At 38.6% G+C, this 14,016-nt stretch overlaps 1 protein-coding gene across 3 annotated transcripts in view; it reads left to right on the forward strand.

The window, feature by feature from the left end:
• Positions 1–14,016, forward strand: part of DDAH1 (dimethylarginine dimethylaminohydrolase 1) — a 158,565-nt gene that overhangs the window by 108,783 nt on the left and 35,766 nt on the right. For all 3 annotated transcript variants that reach the window (XM_043877001.1, XM_043877000.1, XM_043877002.1), the window contains exon 2: positions 8,393–8,492. In XM_043877001.1, coding sequence (XP_043732936.1) covers positions 8,393–8,492 — 100 coding nt within the window. The remainder of the gene's footprint in view (positions 1–8,392; positions 8,493–14,016) is intronic.

Consider the following 14,016-nt stretch of genomic DNA (forward strand, 5'->3'; position numbering starts at 1 on the left):
ATCATTATTTTCTTGGGAATTTCTTAGGAACATTGTAAGAATACTGGAGTGGATTGCCATTTCCTTCTCCAGGGGATCTTCCCGACCCAGGAATTGAACCCAGGTCTCCTGCATTGCCAGCAGATTCTTTACTGACTGAGCTATGAGGGAAGCCCTTTTAAGAACTAGTACACCATATTCTGAACAACTTGTAAATGAACATTTAGTTCAACATTTTGCTTCAGATCTAAGCCTTTTTAAATACATTTTTAAAAATTTGGGATTCTCACTATAGTTTTCTATTGCTATCATAAACATAGCATTAAAAGAACACCCATTTATTATCTCACAGTGTTTATAAGTTGGAGGTCTGGGCACCGTGCGCCTGGTTGTCAGCTGGACTGTATTCTCACCTGGAGCTTAGGTCTTCTTCTAGGCTAATTCAGAATTCTGTTGTTGACAGAATTCAATTCCTCAGATTGCAGGACTAAGGTCCCTGACTTTTTGCTGGTTAGCAACTGGGAGTTGCTCTCAGTTGCTAGAGGCCACCTGTAGGCCCCCTCCATAGGCAGTTCCCAACATGGCTGTTTGCTTTCTTTCAGAATAGTAAGAGAACATATTTCTGACTTCCTCCATCTCTGACCTTTAAACCCTCTTTTAAGGGTTCACCTGATTAGATCTGGCCCATCCAAGATAATCTCTGTTTTGAGTAACTCAAGTCAACTGATTAAGGACCTTGACTACATCTGCAAAATATCTTTACCTGCGCTGTGAAATGTAACTTAATCACAGGAGTGATAACTCACCATATTTGCAAGTCCTTTCGAAACTCAAAGGGAGAGGTTTACACATGGCATACACATCAGGAGGTGGCTGTCTTGGGTATCATCTTGGAATTCTTTATGGGAAGCCTACCATACTTCCCTGTGTGGCAGAAACCCTTCTCAGAAGCTCTCCAGATTGACTGAATTGGTTTGCAGTGTATCCACATGTCCATATGCTATTGTAATCTCACTGTAATTGAAAGATATTGCTATTTAAAGATTTTTCTGCAACTAATTTCTCATAATCTAATCTAGAAATTGGAAGGATGAAGTAATGACTCCTCAAATTCATTAGCCTTAGTTGGTATACACTTAGGAAAGCAAAATTTAGGATCTTTAGAAATCAAAACCAAAGTTCACATTGCTAGAAAGTTGTACCTCTGTCCCTGCCCTCCTCCAGAATATCTTCGTCCACATTTTTTTTTAAAACAAATAGATTTAAGTGAATATATGTTCTGCCTGCAATGCAGGAGACCTAGGTTTGATCCCTGGATTAGGAAGATCCCCTAGAAGAGGGAATGGCAACCCACTCCAGTATTCTTGCCTGAAGAATTCCCATGGACAGAGAAGCCTGGCAGGCTGTAGTCCATGGGGTCACAAAGAGTTGGACATTACTGAGTAAATAAGCATACACAGCGCAATATGTTTTTATGAATATTATAGATTCTCACAGTCACTTCTAACATTAGCTTTCATTTGAATGCACAGTAGTTAGCTAAATTGTCTTTTGTTAGTGACAAATCATATAGGAAAGAACACAAACTTCAGAGTAAAGCTCTCAGATTTCAGCTCCACTGCTGTAAGACCCTGGGCAAGTCACAACTTTGCCTTGGCTTTCTCATCTGTAAAACAGAAACACTGTTACTACTTGTTTCACTGGATTAGAAAGGTTCAGTTCAGTTCAGTTCAGTTCAGTCACTCAGTCTTGTCCGACTCTTTGCGACCCCATGAATTGCAGCACGCCAGGCCTCCCTGTCCCTCACCAACTCCCGGAGTTTATTCAAACTCATGTCCATGGAGTCGGTGATGTCATCCAGCCATCTCATCCTCTGTCGTCCCCTTCTCCTCCTGCCCCCAATCCCTCCCAGCATCAGGGTCTTTTCCAATGAGTCAACTCTGTAAATTCAATATGAGTTCTTAGTAGAGTGTGTGGCACATGGGAAGACTGTATGGATGTTTGCTATTATTATTGCTAACTAAATTCTTCCTAAGATCTTTGCCCTAAAATTAGAATGTAGAAGAGAATCTCAATATGTTTTTATTTAGAAATTTTTAAGCTTGAATCATTTAGTATATTAAACTCCTTTTTGATCTTTTTTTTTTTTTTTTTGGTGGTGGTTTTGGTTAACTTTAGTAATTTCATTAGTACATGTGGAAAAGTTAAGGGATAAACCACTGAATAAACCTAAGGCATCCCAAAGTTGAAGGGTGGCAATTAAAATGCTGGCCATCCTTGCATCCTTGGTGAACATTCCTGCCGTGGTTTATAATCCTGTTCATGTTGTTTATTACCTCACACCTTAGCATCCTAGGGCCCTAACATACAGAAAAGTCATCCATCTCTAATGTGAAGAGATCATGGAATCCAGAGTAGACTTAAATGTACAGAGTTGGAAAAGAGAAGACATGAGCTCCAGTTCCAATGTGAGCTGCACTCTATGATAAGACCTCAGTAGAATCATGATCACAGAGTGCAGTGCAGATGACCATGAATATGGGCATGGGCTCAGGAAACTTGACTCAAGTCAGTCAGCCTCCCTTAGCCTCGGTTTACTCGTATGTAAAATGGGTATATCATTGTGTAACCTTCCTACCTTTTGGAGTTATTCTGAGCATCACAACAAATATTCCATCTTACTGTCATTATACATTCATAAGGTACATCTTCCCCACTGGATAGCTAACTTCCTAGGGACAAGAACTATAGTTTTGTGAGGTTTTTTAATCTTTGCAAGCTGTTTTTTTTTTTTTAAGTTGACATCCGCTAAGTGTTTGTTGAACTTGAAATGTTGATCAAATGAGAAAATACATGTGAAAGCATGATACGGACGTTAAGTATTGTTACAAAATCACCCAAATATGCTAGTTCAGGTGGCCACAGTGGCTGAAGATGTACTGATTAACAAAGAACATGAAGGTGGCATAAACAAATGAAGGTTTTTGTGTGACCAAGGACAACACAGTAGAGCTTTGATGCAAGTTCCAAGCCAGCTGTGTCATGACAAGCCGAAGACATCACATCTGCTTCTTGAGTGACTTCCTCAGCAGTCACACTTAACATTGAACAGCAAAACAAAGTCAGTGACAAGTTGAGAAAATGAAACCATTTCACTACTAACAAAATTATGTTGCTGCTATTCAGTTCTTCAGAGCTAGACCAGGATGGCAGGATAATTTTAAAGTTCCCATATGATGAGTTCAAAGGGATTCAGAACATTTAAATGGATGGGCACTGAAAACCTAGTAGTAATGGTGTTGACAGCACTGCTCCCACCACAGGGCAGAACTATAGGTGACTGAGACCTGTCAGCTGCAGACAGGCCAATGCCAAGGGCCTCATTTGTAGTCAGAACATCTGGCAGCCCATTGAGCAGAAGCAGCTAAAGGAAAGTGGCTTGGCAAACAGAGGTGCAGTTCTTAATGGAGTGCGCCACAGAATGGTTCATCGGGCCTCATGAGCACAGTCACAGCCTCCGAAGGGAAGGTAGGAAACATTCACAGTGAACGTTGTTGAAAATATGCATCAAAGACAACTTTGGATAGGGCTAACTATCCAAAACGTTGGCCTCTAAGTAAAGAGTATTGCAATTAATTATGGTGTGTTGCAAACTATTCTAGAATACAACTTGCCAATAAAAATGTGTAAAGTTTTTTTTTTGTTTTGGTATTTTGTGTTTGGGTGAATTTCACAAGAAAAAAAGGAGAGTTAGGATCAGAATGTTTTATTTCATAATGAAAATTGTATGTTTTATTTTTATTTTTTTGAAAGAGAGCCAGAATCCAAAGTTCTCAGTTAATTTAGGGCAAAATAATAACAATACCAACTACTGGTTTTGCGCACAATGTGTCAGGTGCTGAACTTGGCACTGTCTGTATACTAGTTTGTTACTCACATAATCACCATTAGAGAGAACACATTATCCCACCAGCCAATTAGAAGACTTGGGCTCAGAGTCGTTAACTCAGCCCAAGTCATATTGCTAATAAGTGAAAGAGTGCCGTGCTTTGTCATCAGTCGTGGCCGACTCTTGTCAACCCTTTGGGTTGTAGCCCACAAAGCTCCTCTGTCCATGGGATGTTACAGGTGAGAATACTGGAATGGGTTGCCATTTCTCCTCCAGGAGATATTCCTGACCCAGGAATCGAACCCACATCTCCTGTGTCTCCTGCACTACAGGGGGATTCTTTGCCCACGGAGCCATCGGGTTAGCTCAGTATATGATACAGCCTGTTTTCAAATCCTCACTTCTTGCCATCACCGTGAGAACCCAAGAGGAATGCAATGAGAAGGCAGGATGATGATGTGAACATGACAGGACAAATGAGGGAACAGAAATGAGGGCCATAAAAGAAAGTCAGAAGAGAGTAGAACAGAAAAGGTAAGAAAAGGAGACCAGGCATTAGGAAGAAGCAGAAATTCTTCAGACGAGCCCTTTTGAGTGTAATGGCTTCAATAACTGTAATCATCTGTACCATCGTGGCTGACACTCTTTTGAGTGCTGTGGAACATCTTACAGGACAAGCCCACTTCCCACCTCGTGTACCTCCAGAGGGCTATTTCAAAGCAGAGATTATGTAACAAATCTACCACATAGCCTGGCAACTTCCAGAAGCTGGAATGAAATCAAAACTGGATTGATTTAAATTTAAATGTGTCCTCAATGTTTGTGCCCTGACTTTACATTGGCTTTGCAGAAAAGACTAATTTTAATTCACTAGAAAGCAGATGGGATCTGTCATAGGGTGGTAAAACACAAGAAACTCATCCAAATGTAAGAGAAAGCAACAGCTTTTCTCTTGGAGGTCAGTTTCATAGTACAAGTGTTTGTCACTGGGTCCACACAGGCTGGTTTTCATCAAAATAGCAAAAGTCATACCTAGTATTATTGAGCAATTATCACATGCTGTTTTGCATGTATTTAATGTTGAGGAAGAGCCTAGGAAGTTGCCATTATTATGACTAGCCACCCATTTTAAAGATGAGAAAACTGAGGCTCAAAAGTTAAACAACTTAATGTCACCTGGCTAGTAAGTTGCAGAACTGGGATTTTAACCCTATGCCCTGGATCATAACCCAGGAGTGAGGAGTGACTGTGAATGTGTAACCCAAGAACTCTACATTTTTTAACATTTATACTCCAGAAAAGAAAGGGGGTGAGGGAAGAAGAAAGGAAAGAGAATTACCTCAAATAGTGTGTGTTCAGCCATGTCTGACTCTTTGTGACCCCATGGGCTGTAGCACACCAGGCTCCTCCGTCCATGGGATTTCCTAGGCAAGAATACTGGAGTGGGTTGCCATTTCCTCTTCCAGGGGATCTTCCCCACCCAGGGATCAAATCCGTGTCTCATGTGTCTTCTGCACTGGTAGGCAGATTGTTTACCACTGAGCTACCTGGGAAGCCCCACCTCAAATAGTACCTGTTCTTGAAAGACATGTGGTTTGTATGATCGGAAGCAGCAAGTGTGGCCTGAACCCCCTGTGGCCAGGAAAGAAATCTGTCGCAAAGGGTGGGAGGAGAAAACATGGGGCAAAAAGAAACGAGAATATAAACTTTAAAAATAAAGAGATGGGGGAGTTGGGGGTGACTCAAGAGGGAGTTGATATATGTATAATTATGGCTGGTTTGTGTTGTATGGCAGAAACCGACACAACATTGTATGTAGAATGCATGTAGAATGAAAAGGGAAGAAGTTCTTATAAATTTTTTAGGATCAAGTATGAAAATAAGCTAGTTAAGTTTAAATTAAGGTTGTTTCTCTAATTTGCCATTTTTATTCCTAATTTCATGGGCTAAAGTGACCCATTCAACTCAACCTTTGGAACTAATACTGTTTGCTCTGACAGTTTCTCTCCATCCTGAGTAATGCTAATTTCCACTCTGCAAGTTTACTGTCTCAGTGAAAGGCGGTGTTGCTTGGTCTTTTTTTTTTCCTCTTGAAATTTAATTATGTCAACATTAAACACAGTCATGAAACCATAGACTGGGCAGTTTCTTGAAGGCTCATGGTTTGGACCTTTTCCACAAAAAATCCCACTTCTATAATTATATTTAGTGTTCTAACTACCTGAATAACTGGCTTGCTATGGGCCATGTGTCAGGGCAACTCTGGGTTTTGTTTGCAGTCAAATTTGTCTGCTTCATGGAACCCCTGTGCCAAGAGTGTGCGGTCCTGAATGGAGTTGAGCCTCTGGTTTTCTTCTCCAGAAATTTCACTGGGGTTAGCATTGCCCATCCGATGCTGTATTGTCCTGCAATTCTCAAACTGTTTACTTAATGTTTAAAACATTGCTTAACTTGTCCACACCCTTAACTCTGAAAGTAATAGTATCAGCTGTGTTTATGGTATGGACCTATCTTAATGACTTTGTGTGTATAGATACGACTGAATTTTTTTTTAAGTCCTTACACAAAAGTTTTTTTGTGTTGGTGCAGCTGTTTAGCTTTTAAGAAACCACATGCATTTTATCCTCTAAAAACGGTAATTTGAAAGATATAGGACTTAAAAGTGCAGTATTCCTGAAACTGGTATCTATTAGCCTCCCTACTTCTGTCTCTTTAAACTCTTCATTAAGAATTGAATAAAGTTCCTGAATTGAAATATTACATGTAAACTTTTCAGATCAAAAATACTTGTTATTGCTGAATTCCTAGTAGTCTTTGAAATGTCAACTTATAAGGGAAGCAATGGCATTCATAATAGAAACCAAAGGTAACAGTAGCTCAGTTCTCATGATTTCTTCAAACTCAGTGAATTTTCCATGGACACAGAGGCAGATGCTGGAAGAAAACAGTTGTGTGTTTTCCTGGGTTCACTGTAGCCCAACAAGTCATGGTAAATATTAGTTTGCTTCTTTCTTATGCTATAGCAACGATTCCACTTCCTGTTACATAGGAAAGCCTGATGTTAAAAGAAATCACTAGATGTATTTATTACATGAAGACCATTTCATCCGCGGAAATAATTTTTTATTGTTCTGAGTCACTCTATAGTTTGTGGAATTTTTACATGAGTTCCAGGACAAAGATGAGTGATATATTTATTTTATTTTGTATTTTCTTTAATTTTTTTTTTGACTGCATGAATGTCAGGCTTTCTGTCAAAGTATGTCCATGTTTTTATTACTTTAGAAGTTACTCTGCTGTATTTATGTCTCCTAAACTCTTCATTGACAATTCAGAATGTGTACTGGGCATGCTGTATTTTGGGAGAACTTTTGCTTTTCCCAGTGTCATGTGATCTCTTGTTTTTCCCTTGGTCCCTATTCATGTCTTCTCAATGTATGTCTTTACCATGTTAAAAGTTATACAGACTTCAGAAATATTTAAATTGTTTTGTTGAACTGTTGGAAGGACTTAAATTGTGAGCTTCAAAGGACATTTGTTATACCTTATATTTTACTCTTGTATTAAAGTAAATCTTACTATAAGTGCTCCCTAGTCCAGCCCGGAATATCTCTGTGCTTTAGACTGATCCCTGAAGTCATAGAAAGTCTCTGAAATTTACTTTCTGATATTCTTTGGTTTGATTACAATTTTTGTATTTATTAACCACCTATACAGACCTAGGTTAAAATTTAAATAACAGTTCATATTTACAGAGAAGCCTTAGATGTTCTGATATTTTAGCAAATATTTGAATAGAAAACAGCAACAGTCCAGTGGGCTGAGATTTCAAGTTATTGGTTATTGCCATTGATATTCCTTCCACATATTACTCTGTGTGTGCAATTCTTCCTGACTGACTTAAGATTTAAAATTAAATCTTGTATTTTTCTGGCAAGTGTAGCTGGGTTAAGTATTCTGTCTCCCACATTTTTCAATGCCTGTACCCTAAGTAGTCACACTTACAACAATGTCCTCTAAGCAATCGATTCCAATAGACAAAAAAGAGAGAGATCCTAATATTGACTTGATTTTAGACCAGAAGGGGACAAAATAGACAGTTTCTAACAGATAATTTCTTCTCTTGCAAATGATCGTGGCTGGTTCAATATATACTACACGTACATACTCAAGAGCTTCCGTGGTGGCTCAGATGGTAAAGTGTCTGGCTGCAATGTGGGAGACCCGGGTTTGATCCCTGGGTCAGGAAGATCCCCGGAGGAGAAAATGGCAACCCACTCCAGTACTCTTGCCTGGAAAATTCCATGGATGGAGGAGCCTGGTAGACTACAGTCCATGGGGTCGCAAAAAGTCGGACACGACTGAGCAACTTCACTTTCACTTTATATATTCACAAGAATATGCTTGTGTGTATGTCTTTGTGTGCGTGTGGGAGCATAATTCAGTGATCTGAAGTTTTAGATGACTGGTTTTCTTGTTAGAAAATGGTAAGAATATTAATCTGAATCATTTTATTTTCAACAGGTTGACATGATGAAAGAAGCACTAGAAAAACTTCAGCTCAACATAGTAGAGATGAAAGATGAAAATGCAACTTTAGATGGTGGAGATGTCTTATTCACAGGTAGAGTTGTATTTACTTTTTCCTATTTAAAAATATTTCTAATACCTTTTCTATATCCCCTTGCTTAATTATATGTTTTTATTAATTACCAAAGTAAAAGTAATTTGGAAAATACAGAGAAGCCAAAAGAAAGAAAACAAAAAATGACCTTTCATTCAAAGATAATCATTTCAATATCTAGGTTATTGAATATTTTTTATTGAATATTAAAGTACCTTTAGTACTTTTGTATGCACATAGGTGCTTATTTTACATGTTATCAGTGTATATATATCATTTTATAGGTTGTCTACCATGTTCTTCCATAACTTTAGCTTAAGAGTTGCATAGTTTTGCATTGTGTGACAGTATATCCAGTCTGTATTTGCAAGATTCTTAATTCAAGGTCTGTCATTTAAAAATAATTTTCTTGCCAGATGGCAAGGTAAATTTAAATAATTTTCAGTGTAAATTGGCTTGACTTAATGCCAGATGAATAATAGCAGAACTCAACAAAATATAAATAGCTGATATTATTATTGATCTAACTGGAATCAGCTTTTATAATGGGTATAATATAGCTACTACAGAAATGGTAATTTTAGCATTTAACTTTTCCAGCTCTTTATGATCATATTATTATTGTTTTTGTAAAAGTCATGTGCTAAAATCTGAATCCCCAGAGTCATGCTAGCTATATTGATCAACAAGACATCAATAATAATTTTTAATTGATAATGAGAGTTTGTTTTCCCCTACTTGTCAAAGAATAAATATCTGTTTCACAGATGTAGCCCTAACAGCAGAGGCTGGTCCCCAGAGATCTGGGGATGTGGTCCCATGTGGCCCCCTGGAAGCCTGGAGATTCTTGGAAGTCTAAAATTTTAGCTGATGTGAATTTTATATCAAGTCCCATGTGTATAGAAAAAACTATAGTCATTTTCATTTTAATATAACAATACTGTTTCCTATAACTTACATTTTGATGTAGTTAATGTTCCTGGAGGAGGAGGAGGAAGCAAGTTCTCTGCTTGGTGTCACATACCTGCGGGTGGGGCCCCTGTCACTGGGCCTCAGGGGGTGCATTTTTCTCACAGGTTTGTGAAGAGCCCTCCCCAGGAGTTGTGGCCTGCACGATGGTGCTACCACTGTCAGAGGCAATGGCCCTGTCTCTGGGGTTTGTTGGGCATACTCATTGAGCCCTAAGAACACAGAGCAAGGGGTCAGAGAGGCCTACGCTGCATTCTCAGCTCCAGTTGTATCCAAGCCGACTCAGGCATTCTTTGAATCTGCCTAGTAAGTTCCACTTAGAATATTCTTTGTGTCTCCCATTGATGGCACTTTTCATTCTTTTTAGCAGCACAGAACAACAGCCTATTTCTCTTAGAAAACGGGCTTTTGTGATAAGCTAGATGTGTAAATCACACTTCGTTACAATAAAACTCTTTTTTACCAGAACATAGCCATAGAATAAATAACTTGTTGTAAGCAGGTACAGATACTATTTGAAGAATGATTTAAAACAAGCTGTGTTCACAGCCATTTAGTTACCTCAACAGCTGAGCTGAACAGATTCCCTAAAATCTCATCGTTACAACAAGGCTTAGGAACCTCTTCCACTTGTCAAAGCATCTCAAGTCTATTGTTTTTCCCATAACTTCTAATTAAGTCCTGAGCAATGAGGCTTGCCTTGGACACTATCTGTAAGCTTTGTTTTGATAATATTCAGTGCTTAATATCTGAAAAGTTATGTTATTGAAAACAGAGATAGTGTTGTAATATTAAGATCTTTATCTGCTTGGCCTCTCATTCATACCTAATGTGTGGTCCTACCTTCTATTCCTACTTCTCAACTTTTTTGCTTCCTTAAAATTGTAGTAAAATATATTTAACCTAAAATGTGCTATTCTGACCATTTTTCAGTGTATAATTCAAGTGACATTAATTACATTCACAACATTGTAGAACCATCACCACTCGGTTTTTAGATTGTGCAGAGTTGATTAAGAGACAAAATCTGGAGCACTTCCCATGTGCTCTGTGTCCCCTTCCTTCTGTGACTCAGAGCTTCCTTAATAATTGATCAGGAAATGGACAGAAGGAAAGTAACTTCCAACTCTAGTTCCACTGGGAAATCTGTCAGTCAGGCAAGCAGCTACCGGTAGAAAGTGTTTCAATCCTTTTTCTCTTAGACAACATCAACTTACCTCTACTTTCATTTAATTATTTTTGTGAAATATGGGGCATATGAAGAAAACTTATAAAATGTTTATGTACTGTTTAAGAATCAATGATATAGTGAACACCTGAGTACCTAACACCTGGCTTATGAAACAGGACACCAGCACCATAGAAGCCCCAGTCCCAAACTTTCTCTCCTCCCAGCTTGAGGTGTACCCTGTCCTGAATTTTGTGTTACTCACTGCCTTGTCTTTTTTAAATTTTGCCTCAATATGTGCACTCCTAAATTATATGTTGTTTACTTTTGCTTTTCTTATGACTTTATAAAATTAAGGTGATATTATATGAACTCTTATGTGGTTTATCTGCCTTTGATCTAACTTGATCCATATAGCTGGAGTTCATTCATTTTCACAGCTGCGTGGAATTTCATAGTAAAAATGCACCATGATGTATTTATTCACTTTACTGCTGATATATATTTGAGTACTTTTCAGTTTTTCTCTACTCTCTTCAATGCTGCTATGTACAGTCTTGTTGTATCTCCTGAGTACATATATAAGTTTCTTTAAAGTAAAGAGCTAGAAACAGAATTTCAGGTGATAAACTCTCATCCTACTTCAATGATTATATGATTTTCTTCTTTTATCTATTTATGTGGTTAATTATATCAACTGATTTTCTGATATCAATGATCAAAGCTTACATCTCTGGGATGAAATCAAACTTAATCAAGATATATCCTCTTCTTACTCCAGTGTTGTATTTAACTTTTTTAGGGCTCCCCTATTAGCTCAGTTAACAAAGAATCCACCTGCAATGCAGGAGACCCCAGGTAAGTTCCTAGGTTGGGAAGATCCCCTGGAGAAGGGATAGGCTACCCATTCCAGTATTCTTGGGCTTCCCTGGTGTCTCAGCTGGTGAAGAATCTGCCTGCAATGCAGGAGACCTGGGCTCAATCCCTGGGTTGGGAAGATCCCCTGGAGAAGGGAAAGGCTACTCACTCCAGTATTCTTACCTGGAGAATTCCATAGACTGTATAGTCCGTGGGGTCACAAAGAGTCACATGACTGAGCAACTTTCATTTCACTTCACTGTATTTAGTTTGCTGATCATTGTTTAATATTTGTTTCTGTGGCCTACAACTTTTCTTTCTTGTTACCGTTGTCTGGCTTTGGTTGAAATTATGTTAAGCTCATATAAAATGTATTAGAGAATATTTTCCTGTGTTTCTATCCTCTAAAATCAGTAAAACTTTAATTGTGCATTTCTTGAACTTTGGTAGAATTTACCTATTCAGGCCCTGTGGGCCTTGTGATTTCTTTGTGGGAAGATTTTTAACTGATTTTGTTTTTGTAATAATTATGTGACTACTGAGATTTTTTTCTGAGCCAATTTTGGTGAGTTCTGTTTTCTGAGATTTTATTTATTTCATCTAAGTTTTTTTTAATGTTGGGTATAAAGTTATTCATATTTTCTTAATATCTGTTTTAAGTTCTACAACAATTACAGCTATGTCCCCTTTCAGTCATAATGTTTATTTGGGCCTTCATTTTCTTGCCAGAGATCTGTCAATTTCATTAACCTTTTCGAAGAACTAACTTTTGGCTTTTTGAACCCTCTCTCTTGTATGTTTCCTTTTCTCTTCCTGTTTCTACCTTTATTTCCTTCTTTCAAATTTGTTTTTATTGTTCTTTTTTCCTTTCATTGCAAAGTGAAATCTTGTCTCTTTATTTTGAAACTTTCCTCTTCTTTAATATAAGCATTTAAGTACTACCTTCTAAGTAGTGCTTTAGCTGAATCCTTTGTGTTTTGATATGAATATTTCTGTTATTAACTCAAAATGTTTTCCCATTTCCATTATGATTTATTCTTTGGCTTATTAGTGGATAATGATTTTTTTAAAAACATACTGATCATTATTATAAGTTGCTGGGATGACAATTCATTACTGTGATAACTGATAAATATAAAGCATTTAGCCTATCTTTTCATTGTGAACTCTGCTTCAAGCAGACCAAATACTTCATTGAGAAAAGTTTTTTAGAATTCTACCCAGTAAATGTAGATCCTTAATAAAACAAAGGACCTGTGCAATGATCATCAAAGCATGTAAAACTTTTATATGAGGGACTTTCCTGGTGGTCCAGTGGTTAGGACTCCAAGCTCCCAATGCAGAGGGTATGGATTTGATCCCTGGTCAGAAAACTAAGTTCCCACAAGCTTCAAGGCAGGGGGAAAAAACAGATAAAGGAATGAAATAAGAACAACAACAAAACCTTTACATGAAAGCTTGATGGGGAGCTTTATGATGGAGGAATCGGGCTGATACTACGTGAACACTCTTACGACTCTAGTATCACTGAAAATGAGACAGTCTGGATATGATGTGCTTCAGGATGTGATACAATAGATGTGTAACCCCACCTCTGATGCTTTTGAACTGTGGTGTTGGAGAAGACTCTTGAGAGTCCCTTGAACTGCAAGGAGATCAAACCAATCCATCCTAAAGGAAAGCACATCCTTTAGCACAATCCTAAAGCACATCATATCCTGACTGTCCCATATTCAGTGATACTAGAGTCGTAAGAGTGTTCCCATAATATCAGCCCGATTTCTCCACCATAAAGCTCCCCATCAAGCTTTCACGTAAAGGTTTGTTGTTGTTGTTGTTGTTTCATTCCTTTATCTGTTTTTCTCCCCCTGCCTTGACGCTTGTGGGAACTTAGTTTTCCGACCAGGGATCAGTCCTGAATATTCATTGGAGGGACTGATGCTGAAACTGAAGCTCCAATACTTTGGCCACCTGATGCGAAGAAATGACTCACTGGAAAAGACCCTGATGCTGGGAAAGATTGAGGGCAGGAGCAGAAGGGGACAACAGAGGATGAGATGGTTGGATGGCATCACCAACTCGACAGACATGAGTTTGAGCAAGCTCTGGGAGTTAGTGATGGACAGGGAAGCCTGGTGTGCTGCAGTCCATGGGCTCACAAAGAGTCGGACGCAGCTGAGCAACTGAACAGATAACCCCACCACTGAAGTAGTCCTATCCAAAAAAAAAAATGGAGCAAGAATCTAATGAAGTATCTACATAGACTACCAATTTGCCAACAATACAAAGGATAAAGGAACAATTTAATGTTAGTATGCAAGGAGGGGCTTCCCTGGTGGTTCAGACAGTAAAGAATCCACCTGCCATGCAGGAGATGCAAAGAGGTCGGTTCAATCCCTGGGTTGGGGAGATCCCCTGGAGGAGGGCATGGCAACCCACTCCAGTGTTCTTGCCTGGAGAATCCCATAGACAGAGGAGCCTGGTGGGCTATAGTCCATGGGGTCCAAGGAGAGGGACAAGGCTGAAGCA

Source organism: Cervus elaphus, chromosome 20 (assembly GCF_910594005.1).
Source record: "Cervus elaphus chromosome 20, mCerEla1.1, whole genome shotgun sequence".
Lineage (NCBI taxonomy): Eukaryota > Metazoa > Chordata > Mammalia > Artiodactyla > Cervidae > Cervus > Cervus elaphus.